Source organism: Cololabis saira, chromosome 5 (genome assembly GCF_033807715.1).
Source record: "Cololabis saira isolate AMF1-May2022 chromosome 5, fColSai1.1, whole genome shotgun sequence".
Classification (NCBI taxonomy): Eukaryota; Metazoa; Chordata; class Actinopteri; order Beloniformes; family Belonidae; genus Cololabis; species Cololabis saira.
The window spans coordinates 22,854,821-22,880,447 of NC_084591.1; the positions used below are offsets into that span (position 1 = coordinate 22,854,821).

A 25,627-nucleotide genomic window follows, 5' to 3' on the forward strand; every position below is an offset into this window, starting at 1 on the left:
TACATTGAAACAAAGCGGATCAGTTTATTGAAATTCAATTAAACGAGGTGAAATTACTTTTTTCTTCATATTCATTAATAACCTGATTGGACTGTTTAAATTTGGCTTGAATGGCTTTCTGCATCTGCAAGTTGTGTCCATAAACAGGTTTAACAAGTTGCAGAAAACAAAAGCATCTTCATTCTTTAGTGGAAACCTCGCAGATCACGTTTCGTTCACATTACAATGGGAACACTTTCTTTTTTAATACATAGTTACATCGTCAGACTAGCTATTGTCACTCATTTGTTTATTTTGTTTTCATCAGAAATATGACAATTTTCAGGACCGAGTAGTTTTTGTTGACTGAAAGTCTCCCACTCCCAAGTTTAGCAGGAGTACAATGGCTACATGTTCAGTGCAAATCTCCCTCCTTTTTGCTGATTTTCTATTGCTGCTGTTGATACGTGAGCGTCACAAGAAAACACATCTCACCGGCAACAATTATGTCCAGTGAATAATCTCAATAATGCCTTCAGAGTGGATGGAAACGAAAGGAATGTAACGTCTTGAAGTTTGAACGGTGTATTTTCAAGCGTCCGTCAGCGTGGCGTTGTCCAGGACGATCTTCTCTCCTGGTTTGAAGGCTGGCATCCCCATGTACGGGCAGCTGGCACACCGGAAGGCATCGCCAAGGTAACACTGCCACAAATGAAATCAAAGGAGTTAATTCCTCCTGAAAAACTGAAAAACCACCGCTGACATCTGACTGGCTGCACAAAGTTTACTCACACTTCCACAGGCAGACTTTGGTAGGTTACTTTTCTGTTTTCCTTTACTGTCCTGTTCCAACTCTTCAGCGAGCCCACACGTGCTGGACGAAAATACAACATAGAGCAAGTGTTGAAACCAGAGTTGGGATGATTATATGCAATCCGAGTAACAACTTCAACCAGCATTTTAACTGAGATTATGACGCCCTCAGTTTATAAACTTGGGCGTTGTTTTTCCTATCAGGACTAAATGTAATGCTTACGAAATCTTAGAATTGCTTTAATACAACCTCAGATGAACATGACATCTTACAGTGTGTATTTATAACAATTCAGCTGTTGGACACATGATCTCTCTTTTGCCTCTATAACAGTTCTGCATTCAGAGCTCCTCGTCGACTCGATGACTGACGGGCGTTGACATCCTCCGTCAATATGGCAGAGGATGAGGTCATGTGCTGATATGTTCTGTTTGCTTTTAGACAAGAGTGACGTTGCATTATTACCCAACGCCTCCACTTTGGCCTCATCTTGCCGAAGGACATTGTTACAAAAATCCAGTGATTTGTTCAGGTGCAACATTGAAAACCTTGGCGCTGCTAAGATGTTCTGTTTGCATGAAACAGGATTTCTCCAGACCTGCTAACAAGTCCTATTTGTGCAACGTGGTAACTGAACCCTGTATGGTCCAGGATGTAGCTTTTGGACTTTGTCCAGTCCTGAGACAATTTGCAAATTGTCCCTGTTGCCTTTTACGTCAGCAACAACTGCTCCTCTAATATCAGTGCTGACTCCTTCTCCCTCTTGGCACTGTGTGAGCACTACTTAATGCTCCAGATGGGCCAACTGCCAAAACATCTGCTTTTACAGGCAGCTCACAAGGCCGTGTTTCTGATGCATGAATCAAGCATCTTTGATGAACATCAGCCTTCTCGATCTTTGCAGGAGCAGGAAGCTTGTACAGTTTTACACATCTAGCGTCTAAATTTAGACTTCTTGCTAAATAACACTGTGTAAAATGTGCTGTTCATCCCAGGTTATATTTTACCTCATTTAAATACCTGAAAAAACACATGCAGTCAATTCGGTAATTGACTGCATGTGTTTCTTCTTCAGATCTTTGGAGAAAATTAAATCTGAAGTCAGAGCACAAAGTAAGGACTTGAGAGCCTGTAATTAAGATAACATACTTCCATCACTAGTCTATGACAGAAAGCCCAGCTCTTTCTCATATTACAACCGTTTAAATAAAGTGCTTTTCAAACATTGACTGATGATATAAGACCGGTGTCGGGTCTCCTCACCAGTTCTTGCAAGCTTTCTTCTTCTTGGCACCTTCTCCACAGGTGGGAGCTTTCAGAGAAGCTGGATCTGGTTTCTTCAAATCATCTTCGTCCAACAGAGCGTCTGAGTCAATCAGGTCCTAGAGAGAACAGTAACATAAATAATCTCAACAGGATCATTGAGTTAAGGATAAATTACTAAGGCATTTAATAATCAGTAGCGTGTTTATATGGTACACATCCTCCTTCATGAGGGTCTTAATATCTCATAACATGAACTTGTGGAATCTAGAAAGACATTTCTGTCTCACCACATCGTCATCATCCATGTCAATGGCTGACAGCGTCCACATTTTCGCAGTGTTGGGATCCAGTGCAGGTTTCTCCGCTGAAAACACAAGTTTTTAATCAACTTTTCGCATCGTGTCTGAAAACAAAGCTTGTGATGCTTTCCTGCAGGAAGCCAAGTGCATGAACCCACCTGGCGTTGGCGTCTTTTTCCCAAATGACAGTTTGATCTGGCTGGACGAGCCCATCTCATAATTAGGTTTGGATGCAGATATGCGGACTCGAGACAGGGTGTTTCCTTGGTAACCTGTGGCCGTGCTGAGGGACTTCAATGCCTCAGGACTAAGCTGGGTTTTACTGACCTGAATGACAAAGAGCAAGGATCAAAAAAGCCAAACAGGATGTTCATCTTCTATTTCCTCCGATTAATACAAAAATAATGTTTAAAATAGCCCCCTAATAGAACAAAAACAAGTAATTTAGACACATTCACAAAAAAAATGATATACATTCTATCATTCCAATAATATACACCATGTCTAACTAGTCAATAATTCAAATATTTATTGCTCTACCATTTAAAATTTAGGAATTTCTTACACCAAAATAAAGATTATCAACTAATATTTGCTCTAATATTTCACGTTCTTCTTGCTCGCTCTGGTATGAGCTCAAAACGTCGTCATTTTGCTTCTAAAAAAACTTTCAAGCTCTCAGCTCGTTTCTGCTCAAAATAAAGTAAAAACATCAGCTTGACCGTTTTTACAAGATATTCAGCTGAGACAAACCTGCAACAGTTTCCAGTGTATCTCTCCCTACGATGAAAATCTGGTTACACTTCTGCAATCAATATCAAGTCACCTTTCAGGTAACAACAACCTTTTTATGGCTGCTACATGCTGGCCTTCCTTTGTGGAGCATTTCTCCCTTTTCCAGGTCTTGGTGCTTGTATTTAAGAGCCACTTTCAAGGAAGGCGTAAACCGCTTGTGATTGAACATTTATAGCAACTTTCTGATCATGTTGGTTGTGCGAGCGCGGTGCATTCACAGAGACGTGGAGGAAAACAGGAAACGTTTTTCTGCTCCACGCATTATTATTCATATTCACTCGTTACAGATTTAACAATGTTGTATTGGAAAGGTACAGAAGTGAGAAAACGCCTTAGTTTTTGAGCAGAAGATGAAATAAGGCGCTACATTATGGTCCGATTTTAGAACAACTGAAGAAACAGTCGAGTGAACGCGGCTGGAACGGCATCCTTTCACACCGAGGAAAGGACAACGTCACCCGTCGTCAGGCCAAAGAATCGGCCACAATTTACAGTAACGTGGTAAGAAAACAGAGATTAACTTTGAACACAGTGACACAAATTTGAAGAAAGCTGAAGACTTTGTCTCCTCCGTCATTACTGTTCTGATTTATGGACGTAACAGACTTGCACTGTAGAGGGATATCTTAGATTCTGTACTCTTTGTATGTTTAAAACAAGTAATTTACCTCCGTCACCGACATGAAACCAGACAACTTCAGTGATGACACAAGCTTCTCAGCCGTCCTTACAGTCTGTGCTTCTTTGCCTGCAACATAAAGTTCACAACTCAGACATGTTCTGACACAACCAGAAGTCCAGTCTAACCTGGAAAAGTAACCTTGTGGAAAAAGAAGAAAAACACTCGACCAGACTTATGAAAAACCAGCACTTTGTGTATTTTCCTGATTTTGTATATTCAGGAGATTACGATTGTGCATAATTTCCATGACACTTTAAATTTTAGAGACAGTTGGTCTGTATCTTAAAAAACATTAAATTTCATGAGATTTGATCCATCCGTCCAATCCATTAACTTCCACTTATCCAAAGTGGGTTTGGGAGGCAGCAGCCTAAGCAGAGAGCCCCGGGCTACTAGCCAGCTCCTCGGGGCATTCCCAGGACAGACAAGAGACATCGCTCCAATGTGTCCTCCTGGTCGGACATGTCCAAAACATCTCCCGCTTCACAACGGGTGATCAGTTGACGGCTCAGCTCCTCTCTTCACCACAATGTCCAAAACATGTTGACGCAAATCTGACGATACAATAATAAATTCCTGGTGCCACATGCACTGATGGACACTGATGGTTCCATCATGGTGTTTGTTTTGGACAGACTGTGACTAGCACAGATGTTCAGTAACAAGCTACAACTTGGGTTCAGATCAAAAGGATCATTCCTCCCAATCACCCTCTTCCAGGTAACACCATCATTACACACATGAGCGTTGAACCCCCCCAGTAGCACGACACCTGACAGAGACTCCAAGAAAGCTTGGTATTACCACCGGCATGTTGAAAAAACAGCAATAATGTCCAAATTGACCAGATGATTTATTTTACATACAATCTGGGAAGTCACCTATGAAGACAGTTCAGAAAAGGACAGGCACTTTCAAAGTAATACTTGGCAGAGGACTGGATGAAATGTCCATCAATCAAAGTCACAATCAGACTTAAACCACTCCGATGAGCCATCAACCGAACTCTGCAGCAACCGCAAAACAACAATGACAAGGAACACCTTGTTTAAATGAATCCTATTAAAATGGCAGCAGCAGCAGCTTTGTGATGTCAGCCTCTCCTTATCTTTTTTTTTTTTTTTAAGGTTTTTTTGGGCTCTAGTGGCCCTTTATTGGAGATGCAGACTGGAAAGGGGTAGAGAGAGAGAACGGGGAAGACACGCAGCAAAGGTGCGCGGGCTGGATACGAACCCGCGACCGCTGCAGGAGGAGGACTGTAGCCTCAGTATATGGCCCGCTGCTTAACCCACTGCGCCACCGAGCGGCCCAGCCTCTCCTTATCTAATGATGACACCATTATTGATCACTCCATTTCAATTTCTATGTATAGTCCTGAACTTTAGCTAGTGTGTGACTCTGCATTTCCAAGAGAGAAAAGTATGTTCCTTTGAAAGGTGGCTGGCCTTAGCCCTATATATAGTAGACTGCAAAGGCGCAGACAAACAACTGTGGCCACAACAAGAAAGCTACAGTCTCAAGATGACCATATTCTGATAAATCAGTATTTACCTAATTAACTTAGTTAACACATGTGCTCCAAAAAACTAAATCACACTAGCACACAACACAACTCTCAATAGGGACCAGGAAATTAATTGAACTGATTACTGTTTAATACCTGTAACTGGCTCATCCAGGATCAACTTCCCACCAGGTTTGAGAATTTTGACCATCTCTGCAAGGCTCTCTGAGTTGTGGATGGAGGAGTTGTCAGCCAGAAGGCTGGAGAGCACCCAGTCGAAGGTAGAAGCTGAGTGGGAGGCTGAGGAGTGGAAAAAAGGGAGCAAAAATCCCATCAATGCCTTCTCCAATATATTAACTGCCAAAAGGTATGAAGTGTCCATGCATAACTTTCACTATGCGTCTAGATCATTGGTCTTCAACCCTGGTCCTCAGGACCTCCTGTCCTGCATGTTTTAGATGCTACCCTGCTTCAGCACACCGTGATACAAATATCTGTGTCATTAACAGACTTCTGCAGACCTGGATGACAAGCTGATGATGACCATTAATTAGAATCAGATGTGATGATGCAGAGCAGGGCAACATCTGAAACATGCAGGACAGGGGGTCCCCAGGATAATAAAGATGTGTTTTTTTAAGAGAAGTTAAATGTTCCTGTTTGAACATTTAGAAAATTCTTGCTACAATTTTCTTGAAAAAACAAATAAAAGCATCAACTGTAAGACTGTTGCATTAAAAAAAAAAAACCCAGTTACAACAGTCATGCTTGACATATCATTACATAGGTGGGGGACTCACACAGCAACAGTCTCTCCATGTTCTCCACAGACACTTTTCCATCTGCACCAACAACAGCCCCCAGGTCTTCAGCGAGCTGCTTCAATGCCTCCGGCGCTGATGGCTGAGCCCACACCAGCAGCACCTTGTCTCCTGCTCTGATACCAAGATCTGCCATGATTTCCTGGAGGAAACATTGACACTGAGTTTATATTTCCACAGTTTTACTACATGTGTTAAAAGAAATACACAAAAAGTTTGGTATTGGATCTTGCGTTATTTTAAGAATAATCTGTAATATAGTTGATGATGAGATGAGCGGGAAATAATAATCCAGTAGAACGGCAACTTCAAAGTTAAGTTCTTCATAATAAGGTGGGACTTTTAACATTTAATGACAGTCTGGCTCCCATTAAATGTTAATTAAATCCTCACATTGAACACGAAAGTGACTGCATCTGCATTAGATTAGATTAGAATAGATTAGATTAGATTGTCCTTTATTTTTCCCTCAATGGGGAAAATGGGCAGCAGCAGTACACTCAACACACACATGCAGGGAAAGGGTAAAAAAACAAGTAAAAAATATATAATTACAAAATATAAACAGTTTATACATTGGAATGAAAAATAAATAGTAGTGCAGTACGGGAAAGAAAGAAAAACAGTGCAAAAAAAGTAGGTAGGATGTTTATGAGGTAGACAGATATTGCACATGTTGTTATTGTCCGTTGCTAGTGTGAGCAGGCCTGGGTGTGAAATTACCAGAAGTCAGTTCTGCGGCTTTAATTATAACATTCAAACGTTCCACATTAAATAAACATAAACCTGGTAGATAATTATAGTAACAAAATAATTACACTGCCAGGAAACAGCAGAGCTGCTGTTTAGATCTCGTCTGTGTCAACAATGCTATCCCAGCTCTTTATAATCCCCCCATTGTCCTTAATACTCTTGACTGTTTATACTTTGTATTCTGTAAATACTGTTTATTCTGTAAATACTGCACTTGCTGCTTTTTGCACTGAGATGCCAAACAGCATGTCGTTATCCTGTATTTTACATGTGTGATGACAATAAAGTAGAATCCAATCAAATCAAGTGATGACTAAAGAGCAGTTTCACGTTGCAGTGGGGCCTAGATCACACTCCAGGATTCCTACACATTTTTCAAGGTCAAATTCAAGCACTTTTAAGGGTCATTTTCAAAATCTTCAAGCACCTTATCACTGGAGTAAAATATCTACAGGAATATATATATACTCATAATTATTCTATCGTGCAGTAAACATCTAGTTAGGGCTGGGCGATATATCGAGATTTAAATATATATCGATATATTTTCAAACGCGATATGGTACGAGACAATATCGTTTATATCGATTTTTTTGATATTTTGTGACAAATTGACTTGAATGTTTTATTTGACATTTGCACAACTGTCAACCTCAGTGAAAAAGTCTGTCTGTTACTGTCTACATTGTATTAATTGCAGTGTATTTTAATTTAATTGTTATGCAGGAAAGGGATATTTGTTTTATTTTATTCAAGAAGCATTTTATTCTACATATGCAGGCAGTTTATTTTTATTTCATTTGTTTTATACATTTTGATATTGTGCAGACCTCTGTTAATAAAGGAACCTGTGTGACATTTGGCACGAGGCTTTGTATTAAAACTGACTGTTTTTTAAGGGTTTGCCTCAGAAAAAAATTAAGCTAACAGAGATGCTATGCTATAATGCTTTGGGGGAAACCCCAATTATGGCACAGAAAAAATATCGATATATATCGAGTATCGCCATTCAGCTAGAAAATATCGAGATATGACTTTTGGTCCATATGGCCCAGCCCTACATCTAGTTATGTTTCATCTGACTGATTGTATTTCTCCTTGTAATAACTAAACCACAGTCTGATCCCAATTTTGTGAAAGACAGAGTTATAATTTCAAGCACTTAAACTAAAATTCAAGCACTTTTCAGGCCTTGAAAACACAACATTGAAATTCAAGCACGTTCAAGGATTTCAAGCCCCCGTGGGAACCCTGACACTCAGACCATGTACACTGGAAGTGAGTCACAAAAAGCAGATTACCATCAAACTTCTGCCTGAAAAAAGATGAAAACAGTTTTCTTAAAACAGGATATCATTTATTCTGTTGCCTTAAACCGGCGCAGATAAATAAACGGTGGTAGGACTAAATTATATATAAATATACATGTATTACTTTGTATTTATAATCGCGCGTCGTTGGTGTATTGATCAATAAATATAAAGTGTATTTCCCGGCGGTTCAGTTTTAGCTGTTTCAGAGAACACGGTGATGACGCAGGTTCACGCTTATCAGCTCCATTAACACGTTAACATTGTTAAAACCCGCTACACGGCTCCCCAATAACACCTTACCTTTATATTTATTAATTTGAGCTCTACAAATCCCAGCAGAAGTTATAAAAATCAAAGAAAAGACCTTTAAGCTGACTGAACTGCGTGACTTACCTGCTGGTCTGAGGGAAGCTGAACAGTTCCTGAAGGTCAAGACTGTTTCCGGTTTGGACTTTCAAAATAAAACCACTGGGCCTGGCGGCGCTAAACTGGGCACTCAACTTCTCTTATAGCGACAATGTCCAACAACAACCAGCCCAACCGAGGTCCAGTATTAGATTTTAAGACAGGTTTACAAAATATTTAAAATATCTACCTGTCAATCACTTAAAAACTACAATTATGTGCTCTCCTTCCTTTGTTGACACTGAAATGCTGTGGACATTCTTATGTATGTGTCGCAGCGTCGAGTAATGGGCTGTACCAATACAAAGTTAAATCATATTGCCTGACAACGCCACCTCGGGAATTTCACCCAAAGAATTATTTAATATCTCTATCAAGACACACAAGTTCGTTTACTCAAGGCAAGAGACGTGAAATCCAGATACTTTATAAAAATAGGTTTTATTACACAATGTTTTAAAAGAATACTAAAAACCAGTCATGAAAATAAAGAGCAAAATAAATAAGAGGCAGGAGCTGTAGCGTACTGGTGCAGAGGGGAACTAGTGAAGGGAGTGGGAGTCTACAAAAATGAAAGATATTAACGTAAAAATAATTAAACACTCAACCACACGTGGCAAGCACACAGCACACAAAAGGGAAGGACTCCACCCAGGTCACCAACACCACCACCGGCCTACAGCAACTGCAAAACAACCAAATTGTTACAAAAATAATCATATAATAAACATGCAAAATAAGACAAAAGGGCAGGTAACTACTGCACTAGAAACACTGCCCGAAATGAAATAAACAAGGGTAAACAAACACTGGTCCCAAAGACTATTAAACTAAATTAATTAAAAGAAAATGGCACTGTATCGCCACATTTATTATCGGGGTCAAGCCGGGAACTGGGCGAGACTTCAGGGGACCCCAGCAGAGCAGACAAGCACCGCAGTGAGGACAAGGCAGAAGAGCAAGCAAGCAAGCAAGTGGGAGCGCAAGCAAGCAAGCAAGCAACAAACTGCAGCAAACAGCAGCAGGAGACGAAACAGCAGCGGTGGCTTTAATCAGCTGGTGGTTCTGACGTCACACCACCGGGGACTCCGTCAGCTGATGAGCCTTCCTACTATAAACAAAACTAAATTAGTATCCCAAGCTAAAAGTAAGTAAACTTGGAAGGCAGCAAAAGTAATAGCATACCTTCTAGTAGGTTCACACAGGCATAGAGTGAGGGAGAGAGGAAACCCGCACGGTCACCAGCATTTGTCCGTGACCACACTAGTGTTCAGCCAGCGTGGATAACAACCATAGTAGAGAGAGAGAGCTACACAAGAGATGCTAATTCACGCAACAGGAGCATAGCATTTAGTCGCCGCTCTGCAAGGAAATACAAATGATTTTAACATACCGAGAGAGCAAGACCACCAACTAGAGTGAAGCAGCAGCAGCATTACCTGAGAGGCAAGAACATCCGGGGCGGAAATGACGCAATGGGGGAAGTGCAAGACACAGGGAAAGCTGCCACTTATATACACAGCTGGACCAATTATGGTTGGCTACCAGCTGTGTTGATTAAGGGCAGCTCCCTCGTTCTGCTACATATGTAGTTCCTATAATAGAGTCTAAATGAAAACAAAGGCGTATATATATTTCTTTAACTGTAATGTAATTTGTTGGAGTTTGGAGTTTTTTGGAGTATTTGTCTGAAAGTTGCCACAGACACGAGAATTCAAAAAAGGACAATAAGAGTTATAAGACTTAGAAAATGTAGTTTCTTCCATTTCCTTCCATCCAGTTATTTCAGTATATTAACATACCCAATGATATTTTCTTCTCCTATATGTTCATTCAGCTATAATATAATAGTCTATAAACAATGAAACAGTCACTGTTTACTTATACTTTTGGATACTTAAGTACCTTTAAAAGCAAGTACTTTTCTACTCTTACTCGAGTAATATTTTGACTGAGCTACTTTTACTTGTAACGGAGTAAATGTTGACCAGTAGTATTTGTACTCTTACTCAAGTACTGGGGTCGAGTACTCTGTCCACCTCTGCATTTACATTTAATAAAATGTTCATTACAAAAAAAAAAAACAAGCACTTTTATTATGTAGTAGGTTGGTCGGGCTTTATTTTGACGTGCTTGACTTCCGGCGCGTCTCCGCGTCGCGCTGAGTGACGTCCCCGCGGTCACGGCTGGACATGGCGGCGCTGCTCAGAGGTCTGCGAGCTGGACGGCTCCTGCGGGGGCTCGGCACTGGTAAGACAGCAGCAGTGCTCTCTGTTCGGCTTGCTTTGGTACAGACCATTCACCGCGCAGCGACCTCTCTCTGGGACTGCAGCCTCACCGTGTAAACACCAGCCAGTGTTGACGTAGCGATCAGAGCTAAAGTCACTTCATGTAAGGTGATCATGAAGGACGGAATTAACTCACATCAAACTGGCTGCACTTCTGAATAAAAAAAAATCATTTTGGAGGAGGTTTATTATGCTGCAGACGTAGAAAGAGCTGAATCCCGACACATGCTTGTAATTGTAAACATGTTGGTCCTGCAGCTGTAGGACATTCAGCTAAATATAGCTGATTTGTTTCTCCTGTAGCACGAGAAGCAGCACACTGCACCACATGCACACTCATAATATGTTGTAAGCAGAGGTGGACAGAGTACTCGACCCCAGTACTTGAGTAAGAGTACAAATACTACTGGTCAAAATTTACTCCGTTACAAGTAAAAGTAGCTCAGTCAAAATATTACTCGAGTAAGAGTAGAAAAGTACTTGCTTTTAAAGGTACTTAAGTATCCAAAAGTAAATGCTTTTAAATTTACTTTAAGTAAGAGTAAATTTCTTATTTTCCACATCAGTAAATTACTATATTTTTTCTAAATTAATGTAAGGATCTTTTAACTCTTGTTTCTGAGAATTAACTCTTTGAAACCAGCTGCACTGATGTGCTGCTTTTAGAACCACAATGTTATATAAAACCTGCAGAAACACCAAAAACAAATCAAATGAATGGGATCATAAGAGGACAGCAGATGATGCAGAGTTTATTAACAATCATGAACTGAAACCAAATGAACCTGCACCATCCAACTAAGTCTGGATCCCCCTCAAAGACCACTGCTTTACAAAAAACTACATCTCTGCTTTCAATAACTCAATGTTGAAGTCACTTAACTTTACAGGAAGGACATGTACCAGTACAATATAGCAATATAGAGACGACTCAGCGGATTGTCTTCTCCTGACGCAGGCGTAGCCATTGTTGTCTTGACTTGTTGCGGCTCTGTCTTGACAAACGCAGGCTACTTTGGCGGTATCGTTTTGAGGAGGCTTGACGTATTTCCGCTTTACGTACATCCCAGTGGAGAGCGTGCACTGTGATAGGTCTCCTCCTTTGACAAAAAGCTTGTGTCCAATAGGATTTTAGGGAAGAAGAAAAAAGAGCAGACCTGAAAGTAACGAGTACTTTTCAGCCTTCCTAGAAATTTACGCGAGTAAAAGTAAAAATATTTGTCTTGGAAATGTATTCAAGTAAGAGTAATAAGTACCAAAGAAATCTAATACTCAAGTAAAGTACAAATCCTCTGGATATGTACTTAAGTACAGTACTCAAGTAAATTTACTCCGTTACTGTCCACCACTGGTTGTAAGGGTATGTTTCTGCTGAATTGTAATTGTTGAAGCATTTTAGCTCCTACAAGCAGAGGTGTATAATCCAGGTGCCATAAAGTAAAAATCCTGTCCAGCAGTTGTTCAAACAAATCACTAAACCAGCTCCTCTACAGGTAGATGGTAGGTCGTTAGTGAAAACACTTGTTTTAAATGTACTGGCTGATCCACAGGTATATGTTTTAATGAGCAAATATCAGCTTAATGTAAAGAAAATTATTTGACTAATGCTGCTTTGAGACTGACCCCATTTAAAAATTGGTCTTAATTTAAGATTGATTCAAATCTATTTTTGATTTTGTAAAAAAAACATTAAAGCACAGGTGTATAATCCAGGTGACATAAAGTAAAAACGCTGCCATGTTTCTGGATCAGCCTGTACATTTAGAACAGGTGTTTCCACTAACAACCTGCCATCTACCTGCAGAGGAACTGGTTTAGTGATGGTTGGATCAACTGCTGGACAGGATTTTTACTTTATGGCACCTGGATTATTATACACCTCTGCCCACAAGTCTACCAAACTCCCAATGACGTCACTTCTTCAGTGTGTTTAGTCAAAGCAAGTGGATGGGAAGCGTGTTTACAGCATTTAGGCACATGACAGCACAACAACTAGACTTCATTAACTGACAGCAGTTTCATCATCAGGTGTGACGGGAACTTTACTTTAAAAAGTGAATTTTGGGATCAAAGGGGACAGTTTTGAGTCGTTGACTTCTCAGCTCGCAGTTGGATCTGGTAGAAGCTGATCTAGATCTCTCGTCCCTCCAGTGGCGGCTGTGCCGACAGCCACGAACCCTCAGTGCAGCAGCCTAAGGAGAGGCTTCCACTGTGCAGCTTTGAGGCTGCAGGACGAGTCCAAATCCGACAAACCCCCCTCCTCTTCATCATCATCATCGTCGTCAGCGGGATCTACCTACCACGAGCACTACCAGGCTCACGCATCTGAACACACGGAAACGGCTTCCCATCTCGGCTCTGATCCAGCAGCAGAGACGACAAACACCAGGTTGGTCAAAAGGAAATCTTGGGTCAGTTGTGTTGCCGTGTGAAGTGCACATATAAGAAAAGAGTTGCAAATGTGGATTTTTGTGCTGTTACAATGCAACACAACTTTGGTATCCTTGCAAAGCTACCAGGACCAGAGTGAGGAGCAAGACGAGGAGTACGAAACAGAGGAGCAGCTGCAGGCTCGAATCCTGACTGCTGCTCTGGAGTTTGTCCCTCATCATGGTTGGTCCATGGAAGCCGTCTCGGCTGGTGCTGAGGTGAGCTTCAAAACCCATAGAGATACTATTCAAAGAACCTTGGCCTTGTGCAAATGTACATTGGTGTTTCTATAAATAGTTGCGCTCTCCTTTGTTTGTAATCAAAATACCAACCACAAGGCACTGTTTTTAATAGAGCAAAAAAAATGTCTGTCATTATCCACGAAATGCAACCAGGAGAACACAGGTTCCCTTGAGACAGTAACTTCATATACACAGGGCCAGACTGGTGCATACTTTCAAACCAAACCATTAGTCTTGAGAGTTTGCTTTCGTGCCTGACCCCCCCCCCCTCACCTGTTCAGTGTGCATCTGTGCTGAGAAGCTGATCTAATTATATCTGTCTAGCCATCAAATACAATGACACAAATCAGTGTTGTGCAACCACTTCAATCTCATAGCTTTTACCAGCTTTACCACCAACCTCAGTGGGTTCAGTCCCAAAAATCTGCAAATTCGACACATTTTAACATTTGTCAAAATATTCCACCATAAGATGTTAATTTACATCCAAAGGTGTTTAAAGTCTTGATGACCAGATGAATACAGATTGTCTTGGCATATTTGTTGTTGCCATGTCAACAAAGGTAGAGGTCAGTAACATAGTCTGACCTGGAACCACAGAGATAAGGCTGCAGAATCTGAACCAACCTCTGAACAATCTGAAGACCCCCCCCCCCCCCAAAAAAAAAAAAAGAAACACACTTTTTAAATACTCATACATCATTAGGTGGCCAAAGCCTTTATTTGTGTGGGCACAATCGGCCAAAACTCAAAACAAAGGCCCCCATCACGAAGGCATGGCTCAGGAAATAGAAGGTGCAGAAACTGCATCGACCTGGCTGCACTGCCGACCTTTTACACTCTAATTTTGTAACAAAGAATTCTGACAATAATATCCTCATAATGTTGCACACCTGAAGACGCGTTTGGAAGAAGAATGGGAAAAATCAACAGCTGAAACACTTGATCGGTTGCATCATCAGGAGCCCCTTAGGTGTTGTGAGAGAGGCTATGTTAGCTTTAGAAAGTGGTAAAAGTTTTAATGTCTTTTTTTGGGACTGTGTTGCTGTAAATTAACAAATGAAACATCAGCAATATCGCAGACTTGAGCTCACATATAAATGAAGGTTACAGTAAACATGAGAATTGCTTTATTTTTTAAATGCTTTTGGATTGAAATTGTAGAATAAACAGTTAGAGAGTGAATATCAGTGTGATGAGGGTAATTGAGGAGCTCCTGTGAGTAGCACAGCTGTAGGAAAGGTTTCAGATTGTCCTTGTTGCTTATTCGTCCTCTGATGTCTGTTCTTGTCGTGTTGGTACCAGTCTCTGGGTCTGTCCTCAGCTTCCACTGGCATGTTCGACAACGGAGCAGGAGACTTGGTCCTGCATTTCATCAGCAAGTGTAATTCAGAGCTGACAGAGATCCTGGCTGAACAACACAACCAGGTCCAGCTGGGCCAGGCCGAGTAAGTGCTGTATTCACACATCCCCACTGTCCCCCAGGATAAAACATTCATATCAAAGATGTTTATTTCAGAGGAAATTCATATCTGAAGGCTCGTGTCGTAAGAAATCATGTTAAAGCGGTAGACGGCAAAGTACAGTAGGCAAGTAGAGGGTTTTTACAAAGTACAAGAGCATTAAAATTCATGTGTGTTGATGAAATTAAAAAAACGTCTGGGAAGTAAATAAATAAACATGTTAAACAATTTAATTAGAATAACAAGAAATCTTATATGCAAACAGTAGTTATGAATTGTGGTGAAGAAAAAGGTATCCGTTACTGGAAATTCGGTGTAAACTGGGATGTTTTAAGCTCCGATAGTTTCAGCAGAGCCGAGGTCTTCAGGAAGCTCATTCCATGGATGGATTCATATGAGAAGCAAACAGTGAAGCTAAAATCTGCTCTGGCCTTCTTTGTTTTGATCCTGAGGACTCTAGGTCAGCCTGATCCAGTTGACTCTGACGGGTCTGCATGTTTCAGAAGTTCAGAGAAAATCAGATATATTAATTTGGGCCCCGGACCTATTGAGGGGAAAACATTTTCTTGTCATTTAAATCGTTCTGTACAGAAGAAGCTCTTCATCTGCAATAGATACTGACAAATAGCAAGAACGTACTACCGTATATAAAATAAATATTGACGACCCTGTAGGTAAATAATTAAAGCAAAACCTGAGACTAGTCATGATCATTACTTCTTTAATTCATCTTCCTTTTGAGAAAGCTGTAGGAAGGAAGAGGGAGGAGAAAGGGTAAAATAAAGAAAAAGATTCAATGAGTTTATTAATATAAAAATGAAAAAAAAAGTTTAATTTACAAGCAATAAAATGAATACACTTATTACAGAATAAATTACCAAATAAAGTGTTTAGGGATCATCTTTTAACTGTCTTAATATCTCTGAATTCATTTATTGTTCCTCCCTTACACTCGGTTATTTCAGTCTTGTCTATTTTGTGAGCTCTAAATACCCATCTTCCACTTTGACAACTGTGTTCCAGACGAAAGAAAACAGCTGAATTTCTAAGAGATGCTGTGGAGACCCGACTGCGGATGTACATCCCCTACATGGAAAACTGGCCACAGGTAAGTTGTGGCATGTTTTGGCCCCTCGCAGCAGAAATGTGTGAGCCTTCAGATGGCAGAAGAAAGGAGTGACCCCTGACCTTGTATCCCTTTTGTCAGGCGATGAGCATCCTGCTCCTTCCTCACAACATGCCAGACAGCCTGAAGCACCTCTCCACCCTGGTGGACGATATCTGGTACTATGCCGGAGACCGGTCCACAGATGTGAGTGGACCCTATCACCCTCGACCCCCCCCTTCTTCTGCACATACCTTCCTGTCCCCCTATCATCACCACCCCTACGATATCCGGCCTGCCACCGTTCAGGTTACTCTCCCCACTAACACTTGTTTCTGACTGGCTGGCAACAGGTATCGCTCAGAATTTACTATTTAAAAAAGTTTTCATGAATCTGCTTGTTTGGTTTGGGTTTAAATACTGGATGTGTGTGATTTGCCTCAAGAGCATTTGCATAACATTTATTGGTATTCCGATTAGACGTTTGTTCTTCTAACTAGTTTCCACATGGACTTTCTCTGCAACTCCTTTCTTCCTTGCAGATGAACTGGTACACCAAGCGGGCAGTGCTGACGGGCATCTATAACACGACAGAGCTGGTGATGCTTCAAGATTCCTCTCCAGACTTCCAGGACACCTGGAACTTCCTCGATAACCGCATTCAGGATGTAGTAAACATGGCCGGCACAGCCAAACAGGTGGAGAGCATTAACCAGTTGAACTAAGGGTGAACGAATGGTGTCCTGGTTAAAGGAGCATGAGGCAAGAATAAGAAATGAGACTCCATTAGCGCCACGACGACCGTCGGGGTTCCTGCAGCCAACAGCGAAGCCGACACGGGAGCGCCGTTCAAATCAAGCTCTAAATCAGACTTACAATGTTATCTTACCTGGTCAGTAGGAAATGAGCCATGTCAGCATCTGTTTTCAGTCCCAATTCAAGTTGAAGCTGCCTCCATGACTCAAACGCGTATCCAATGTTTACTCGTGCGCCTACGAGAACGCGCATGCAGCGTCATGTGACGTCACATCCGCAGGACAGCGCAGGAAATTCCGGTCCGGAATTGCAGCACATTTTGCAGCACACAGCCTGTTCAAGGCAACGGAGAGATACACTAGAGGGCTCATTCTTTTTGGTTTGGAACGCTTCATCTGACATTATTACTAGAAAACTTAAAACGTATATGAATTTTTTTCATAAATCCTGCCTCAATCCTGCCTCATGCTCCTTTTAAAGCAGAAGTGTTACTGACTCCTTTTTAATAGTTGTGTATCGGCACCTGCACCCCCTTTTTTTTTTTCTAATTTTGCTGATCAGTGAATTAATAACCTTAAACATCTATTGCACAAGTTGATTTGTCTTGAGTACTAGTGAAAGGGAAAGATGCTGTCCATTTATTAAAGACAGTGAGTGGTTTAGAAATGTGATCTGATGAAGAACAGGCTTCAGATCATATATGTTGTAATTTGTGTTCATCTTCGGGATGCAGGTGCAGTCGACCGGTGAAGCAGTAGTGCAGGGGCTCATGGGAGCCGCTGTTACAGTAAGTTGTTGTTTTTTTTACCCATGTTCATCCTTAGTCTCACTGTTTAAATCTCAACATTAATTTTCTAATCTAAGGTCATAACACCTTAAGTCATACCTCACATCATTCACACTAAATGACCCATGTTTCCCATAGTGGCTCCAGAAAAAGAGTAGCCATGAGTTTCACCAATTAGAAGAGGTGTGAAAGGGTTTATGTATATGAGTGCATTTGTGGGTTAATGATCATTAAAACCTTTATTTACTATGGCTATCCTAACTCCTTATGAAGAAACTCATACATGTTGTCTGTTTTGCAGCTGAAGAACCTCACAGGAGTGAACCAGAGACGATGATATCCTGACCATCTGGCTCATCATGAACAGAAGAACAGCTTTCTTTTTGACAATTCTTCTGTTTTGCTGTATAATATGATGGATTATGGTTTTAATTGACTGAGAAAACATCCTCATTTGTTAAAATCCATAGGTCTCTTTCTGTTCATCTGCAGAACCTGTGGCTCTGTAAAAGATTTTTCTCAATATATTCAATAACTTTTTCCCTTTGTATAAAAGTACACAAAAATCTATTATTTAGTTGTAGAAACACCAGTCCAATAAAGTTGTTGCTGTATATTTAACGTGTTTTTTCTTTTTCTTGTAAAGTTGTGCATTTCAAAGAAAAAGTGTCAATATGTAGTCACACGGGGAAATAATCTTTTTGTAAAATTTGTGTTATTTAAAATATGTACAAATGAACATTTGACCCACAAGTGTAGTAGTAGTAGTAATAATAATAATAATAATAATAATATGATGATGATTGGGCGGGTTTACAGAAAAGATCACTGTTGCAAATGAAATGAACTAAAATGAACTTCTTGAGTTGACTTAAAATAACTAAGTTAACATCACTTTTTGCTTTTTACTTTAATAGTTATCGATCAATTTTAGTTATTTTTTTAAAATATTTTTCATTTTGATGTTTTTCTTTTTTAATTGGCTATGGCCATGCTCTTATTTTGAATAACAGCAACCCTTTATAACCCGGATGTGAAAGAAAGACCCGCCTCATGTAATTATTGTAGCCAATCATTTAACGACATTTACGACTCTGGCCAATCAGCGATCAGTAAATGTTTCCGTCAGTTCCTGCCAGGTGAAACAGCGGCGGAGGTAGTTTTGGTTGTTTCTGCTCAACATTGGTCAGGTTTTAGTCTAATACTCCAATCATGCCGTATGCTAACCAGCCGACGGTGAAGATTACTGAACTCACGGACGAAAATGTGAAGTTTGTCATTGAAAACACGGATTTGGCGTAAGTATTGACCCATTTAGACACCGTTCAAATAGAGTAAGCGAGGAAGAGGGCAGCCATGATCCTCAGCATCATAAACACTAGCGCTAAGATTCACATAGAACTACTGTGATTATTCACTTTATAATAACCGTGGTCTAAAACTATATTGCTATTCATAAAGTAACATTTCTTAGGCCCAAAAAAAAGATATGTATCTAAGTATGGAAGATTTAAATGGGCCCAGAATAGTAGTTTCATGGTTGCACTAAATTATGTGCAAGTCAACCTGTCTTTTTGATTGATTGATTGATTGATTGAAGAATTTATTAGAAGAACTGCATAGGATCAGGTACAGTTTCATGACAGTACAGATTCGCTGATACAAAGTCAACTAAAAGGCATTATTCCAAGAAAGCATTACACTTGTTTACATTGGAGACCTTTTTTAAATTCATATAACATTGAATGACACACAGGTAAGAAGCAGTACTTTGTAGGGAAGATTGTTAAAAAAAAATAAAAGGGGAGAATTACTGTTATTTTGCACCGAGAGAGACTAAAAAGGTGATGAGACAAATAGAATAAGCTAGGTAATACAAAACAAAAGCAGAAAACAAAACAAGAAACAAGAAACAATAATCAGAAGGAACAGCGGGATGTGCAGTAGAGGCTTTGATTATTCCCAGTTACGAGTAGCAGCCTCCTGTAGGTGGCTTTTTAGGGCAGACTTGAAGGAGATTAGGGATTTGTCAGTGAGATTTGAAAGAAACATTTTAATGTGTTTCCCTTCATCCAGTGATGTGTCAGCTACAAGTGAGACTGGGGGTATAGGATTCTGCTCTGGAGGGTTGCTTCACTTGGTCAGGTTCACTAATGGATACAGGGGTGCACACAAGCTGGTACTTGAGGGCCAGTCTACTGCACGTTTTAGATGTTTCCCTGTCTCAACACAACCCTGATAGACAAAGCTGTGTCACCAACAGAGTTGTGTAAACCTTGGTGACATGTTGATGACGACCAGTGATTAGATTCAGGTGTGTTGAAGACAGGGAAACATCTAAAACATGCAGTAGACTAGCCCTCGAGTACCGGTGTTGTGCCGTATTCAGCACCCCTGCCGTGAAAAGCACCCCCTATATATATATATATATATATATATATATATATATATATATATATATATATATATATATATATATATATATATCACACACTCACATGAACACATACTTATTTACAAATATTATGGAAGACAACACAGTAAGCAGGCTATTAATTAATGACATCAATAACCATTTACCCGATTTTTTGTTATCTGTGACTGTGATTGTGGGAAAGTATGACTATTGTGGAATCCATGAGCGCATTTAAACATGAATCATTAACACAAAACTGGACGCTAAACAGAACGTGACACGGAATGAGAATATAATTTTTGTCATTGTGTGTACGTTGTCATTTGTAGTAAATTAAACATGAGCATTTAGTCCTTTTTGACATTTACTCGTGAATAAGAGATCTGTGGGTAATATATGTCCCCGCGACGAGGGGGTGCTTTTCACGGCAGGGGTGCTGAATACGGCACAACACCGGCTTGTGTGCACCCTTGGTTATATAAGAGGGCAGCTGACACCCTCAACATATTGAATGACCTGGTTTTCAAGTCAGTGGAATATTTATTTTTTTACGGTAGTTTTCTTACTTGATGACATAGGAATATTCCAGGATGAGAATCCCAGCACTCTTTGTGCAGAAGTTGTGAGTGGTTGAGTGATTAGATATGATGTTCACACTTGAGTTTGCGCACCACAGTGCAGACCTCAACCAGTGATACAAGTCTCCCATTAACGCTGCAAGATCCCGGAGATAACCGCAGGGCTGGATGGAAACAAATACTGTGACTGTTCATAAGCTTGCAGAAACAATACAATGTAATCGAGCTAAGGATTACAACAATAGTAGGATGCTTTTATTTATTTATTTTGCCAGGCAGTGTGTTGAATTTGACTTTAATGTTTGTTCTGTCTTTATTGTAAACACACACCCTAACGTGCTTGTTTCTCCTTTTCAGAGTTGCCAATTCTATCCGCCGTGTCTTCATGTCCGAAGTCCCAATAATAGGTAAAGTGTGTGTGTGTGTGTGTGTGTGTACACTGCAGAGTTAGTCCTCAGGTTACTTTAGTGAGCATTGTAGAAACTGAGATGATGAACAAAATGTACTTGTGTGCTGTGTTTTCTCATAGGCTCCCTGCACCCTTTCACTTTTTTTACTGGGGCATTTTTGACTTAAAGCTGAAGTTGAACATGCGCAATAGCTCTTTTGTTTTCACGTATTTCACGACTAAACTTTGATTATGACGCTGCTTTTTAAAATACAAAAGCTTAAGTAGTTTTGGTGTCACATTAAATCAGCTAAAATCAAACAAAAAATGATGTTTTGGAGATTGAGCGGCTGCTGCGGTCTCACGGGAACAAAAGAAAAATGATTGTGCACTCTCTTTCACAAGCATACACAAGATGACCAACCTGAATTTGTACCACTTTGTTTTCAGCGATTGACTGGATCCAGATTGATGCCAATTCCTCAGTCCTGCACGATGAGTTCATCGCACACAGAGTTGGTTTGTATCTCATCAGTGAATGTAACTCACCTTGTTGACTGCAGCTTTCTATGGCTGTTGTGCAGGCAGATGGATCTGAAGGGGGTGCTATAACTCCAGTGTGTCCCGTGTTTTCAGGTCTCATCCCCCTCACCAGTGATGACATCGTGGATAAAATGCAATATTCCAGGGTGAGTGAGTGGAGTGTTGCATGACAATTCAGTGATGTAGGAGTGTTAAATCTGCGCTCAGGAGAAACTTATCAGGGGTTGAGATTTTGCTCCTGCCTAATACCATCATTCTGGGTCACTTGTTTTGAACTACTCTTAACTGAGTGTGGTGCAGCAGTGTGGTGTTGAATTAAATATTTCTGTCACTGCTTGTCCTCTTTCAGCCGTTCTGGATTGGTTCTCTGAAGCTTTTAAACTGAATTTGAAATTAATCTTACCGTCTGCAAGCTCTTAATGATCTCGCTCCACCTTGTCTAAAAGATGCCAAAGTTTAAACGTGCTTTCTTGAGTTTTCTGAAGGAGAATCTGATTCAGAGCTTTTAGTTTTTTAGGTTCCTAGGTTAGGTTTTTAGCTTCCCCATGTCCTTGATATTTATGTGAATATTTTGCTGCTATTGAATAATTCAAGATACTGCAGAAGTTTTGTTTTGTTCCATGAAGCTGATTTTGTGCTTTATACAGTATATAAATTAGTTGTTTTTTTTTATCGTCCTAATTTGCTCTATGTTTAGTTTTGTAGTGACAACTTTATTCAGAAAGCCTAGGATCAGAACCCCCCCAAGGAGCAAATTATATTTATTATTTGTTGAGTTTTGCAGAAACTTGTTGGAGAAATTCAATGATAATAGATTTCTGGTTCTTCATCAAATTAATTGTGTGCATGTGTCTCTAAGTTTTCAAGTCTTGTGTAAACGATTTAAAAGTACCAGCTTCATATAAATATAAGTAATTTACTAGTATACAAATTTCTCAGTTTCCTGGCGCTGTCCATTAAATCCAGACAACTGCAGTGTCCAGAGGAACTGTTCAAATGATCTGTTATCTGTTATTCCAAGTCGCAGGGCCCTCCAGCATTCTGATGTTTACTCTTTATGTTTATGTTCATAAGTTGCATTAAATCAGTAAAAAATAATACAAATAAATAATATTATTTATTTAGTATTATTTATGTTCACACAAGTTGCATTAAATCAGTATTTAATGCTATTGGCTTCAAAACTTGTTAGCATTATATTTGCTAAAATGTAAAACTAATGAGACAGCAAGCATCTTGCATGTTGTTGTTTAGCAGAAAATTGAAGGGAATGTAATGGTTTATTGCAGTGCCATTTACTTATTTATTTATGTGTTTATTTGTTTGTTTATTTATTGTTAAGCTGATCCAGAATTAAACCTGTGGCTCTGTCGCTCCTGCAGGACTGCACCTGTGAGGATTTCTGTCCGGAGTGCTCCGTGGAGCTGACCCTTGATGTCCGATGCACTGAAGATCAGACGCGTCACGTGACTTCCAGAGATCTGTTGTCCAACAATCCCAGAGTCATTCCGGTGAGTCTTTCGTCCAGGGACTGAAGATAGAAAACAGAGTGGGAGAGTATAGCAGAGAGAAATATGACGGCATTGCATTGTGGCTTTCCAGGTGACGTCGCGGAGCCGAGACAACGATCCAAACGACTATGTCGAGCAAGATGGTGAGCTTAAGTCTGGCTTCGGGGGCTGTTTAAAGGTGGAGTGGGTGATAACTTAAAATAACTGGTCAAAACCATTTTTGTGTACCAACAATAATGAAATAAGCTGGATGTTTGGGTTGTATGTTTTCATTTGTGCGTCTCTTACTCTACCTTGAAACCTTTGCCAAGTGTCTGTGGATTGATTAACAAACCCCCAAACACACATTTTAATCATTTAAATGCTGGTTGCTGCGTTCACCTCCTCTATCCAGACATCTTGCTGGTGAAGCTTCGCAAAGGTCAGGAGCTTCGGCTCCGAGCGTACGCAAAGAAAGGCTACGGTAAGGAGCACGCCAAGTGGAACCCGACCGCAGGAGTCTCCTTTGAGTACGACCCGGACAACGCACTGAGGCACACGGTCTATCCACGACCTGAGGAGTGGTACGTCATTGGTTCACCATGAAGTCTGATTATTTAGTCTACTAAAAATGCTGAACAACTAAAGACAGACTGACCTCTTTCCTCCCAGGCCGAAGAGCGAATATTCAGAGATAGAAGAGGATGAGGTTCAGGCCCCTTACGATCCCAATGGAAAGCCAGAAAGGTGAGCAACTGGTCTTCCTTTACGACTATCGTTGAACAGTTCCATGTGGGAGTTAACATACATGATTTCTGTCTAGCCTTTTATATTTATTACTGTATTTATTTAGCTCTGTTACAATGGAGCTCTAGTCACCATGTAATTAGTTGTTTTTTAATCCAAATGCAAGTCAGGAAATAATTACTTTTGGTCTTGGTCAGTTAAACAAATACGTTCTGTCAGGTTAGTAAAGAAGAAATATTTGAGATTATTTTTCCATTAAAAATATCATTGGACATTTGGACTGCTGCTCCTCAGAGGAAGATCAGAGACACCCGGATATATTAAATCAAGATTATGTCTGGTATTTTTATATCTTGGCTGCCGGTAAAGAAGGCAGGGGAGCTTCTGGTCGTAGGTGCTGGGATCGTCTGCATGTGTCGCAGGTCAACCTATCACTGTCCTTGCTGCCTAAGCTCCAGTCTAATCTTAAATTGCAAGTTGTGTTCACCGCTAAAACCTGGAAAGCCTTAAATGTTTCTCACCTGAGATTTCCTTCCATCCAGGTTCTATTACAACGTGGAGTCGTGCGGTTCTCTTCGACCCGAGACCATCGTCATGTCAGCGTTGGCCGTCCTCAAGAAGAAACTAAGTGACTTGCAGACCCAGTTGAGCCACGAGATCCAGAGCGACGTACTCACCATCAACTAAACTAAACCTATTGTTTGAAAAGTGTCTTGTTTAATGTTCCTTTTTAAAATAAATATCTTTTTGAAGAATGTGGGTTTTTTTTGTTGGTTTTTTTTTGGGGGGGGGGGTTGTTTTTACAACAGTACAAATGATTCAGGTTAGCTTGTGAAATAAGCTGGTTTACTCACTTTCTTTGTGTAATTGTAAGATAATCTAAGAGCAAATTTCAGTTTCCAAAGCTTGTTAATTTGCCATCACAAAATGAACCAGCAGCTGAAATGACATAGGAGGCAAATGTTCTACTGAAAGGTTTAAAAAGCTATTATACTGAATTAATAAATTGATTAAAATATATTTTAAAATAGGTGTTTTTGAATTGTGCAAAACAAACTGAACCAATAACACAATCAATTTTTAAGCAAATGGCTTTGATGTTAATGTTGACATCAGTTTAAGGGTTTTGTGTCGATCCTTTATTATAGATTGTGAAATCTACAGTTGAGGACGATATTATTAGCCCCCCTATGGAATTTTAAGTTTTTGTTTAAGTTTAAGTTTCTGGCAAGATCCTTTTTAGCAGAGCAAGGCGGTTCTAACAGAGCATTCCTGAACATACAATCTGTCATTATATGGGCCAAAACATGTATATTTGTGCACCAAAACATTATTATGTAAGAAAAAGCTAAAATGACCAGGGACATTATTATTAGCCCCCTTTAAGAAATTACCATTTATTAAGTCATCACACAAGCCACTTTTATGCAGTGATGTGCTTAACCTTCACAGGTGATGTGCATAAAGGTAATCAGGTCAAACAGGTGATTGCACTCAATTCAGTTAAGTTAATTAACTCAAGCCAAAACATGGTATAAAAGCCTCATTATGGAGCTGGCAGTTGAGGAAGCAACATGCCAAAAACAAAGGAGATCAATGTGGACCTCAGAATAAGAATTATAGATGCCCGCAAAGCAGGGGAGGGATATACGAAGATATCCAACCGTTTCCAGGTGTCAAGGACTGCACCCTCGTAGGTCATTCCTGTGCAGAGCTCTAGTTATGGTCTTCTTCGAGACAATGATTCCTGATGTGGCCAAGTC

The 25,627-nt window shown here is 40.2% G+C and overlaps 3 protein-coding genes across 6 annotated transcripts; 2 read left to right on the forward strand and 1 right to left on the reverse strand.

The window, feature by feature from the left end:
- Positions 1-4: 4 nt before the first annotated feature.
- ciapin1 (cytokine induced apoptosis inhibitor 1) lies at positions 5-9,951 on the reverse strand. 3 transcript variants are annotated; one of them, XM_061721243.1, is made up of 9 exons: positions 9,817-9,951; positions 6,140-6,302; positions 5,496-5,639; positions 3,822-3,901; positions 2,517-2,685; positions 2,347-2,423; positions 2,057-2,175; positions 772-853; positions 5-681 (listed from the first exon to the last, which is right to left on the reverse strand). In XM_061721243.1, the coding sequence occupies exons 2-9, from the start codon at positions 6,294-6,296 to the stop codon at positions 571-573; spliced, it is 939 nt and encodes a 312-aa protein (XP_061577227.1). In that variant the 5' UTR covers positions 6,297-6,302; positions 9,817-9,951; the 3' UTR covers positions 5-570. The 3 variants fall into 3 exon arrangements, with proteins under 3 accessions (XP_061577227.1, XP_061577226.1, XP_061577228.1); XM_061721242.1 differs by lacking the exon at positions 9,817-9,951 and adding an exon at positions 8,620-8,986; XM_061721244.1 differs by lacking the exon at positions 9,817-9,951 and adding an exon at positions 8,527-8,614.
- Positions 9,952-10,779: 828 nt separating this feature from the next.
- coq9 (coenzyme Q9 homolog (S. cerevisiae)) lies at positions 10,780-18,323 on the forward strand. Of its 2 annotated transcripts, none has more exons than XM_061721245.1 (9): positions 10,780-10,881; positions 13,071-13,308; positions 13,432-13,567; positions 14,897-15,039; positions 16,078-16,162; positions 16,262-16,468; positions 16,702-16,857; positions 17,649-17,702; positions 18,004-18,323. In XM_061721245.1, the coding sequence occupies exons 1-9, from the start codon at positions 10,824-10,826 to the stop codon at positions 18,037-18,039; spliced, it is 1,113 nt and encodes a 370-aa protein (XP_061577229.1). In that variant the 5' UTR covers positions 10,780-10,823; the 3' UTR covers positions 18,040-18,323. The 2 variants fall into 2 exon arrangements, with proteins under 2 accessions (XP_061577229.1, XP_061577230.1); XM_061721246.1 differs by having other exon boundaries at positions 16,262-16,366.
- A 522-nt stretch (positions 18,324-18,845) lies between these two features.
- polr2c (RNA polymerase II subunit C) lies at positions 18,846-24,619 on the forward strand. The gene is made up of 9 exons (XM_061722528.1): positions 18,846-19,000; positions 21,054-21,103; positions 21,535-21,603; positions 21,721-21,773; positions 23,010-23,138; positions 23,230-23,281; positions 23,533-23,701; positions 23,790-23,864; positions 24,407-24,619. Exons 1-9 carry the CDS (start codon positions 18,915-18,917, stop codon positions 24,549-24,551), a joined length of 828 nt encoding a protein of 275 aa, XP_061578512.1. The 5' UTR covers positions 18,846-18,914; the 3' UTR covers positions 24,552-24,619.
- The last annotated feature ends 1,008 nt before the right edge of the window (positions 24,620-25,627 follow it).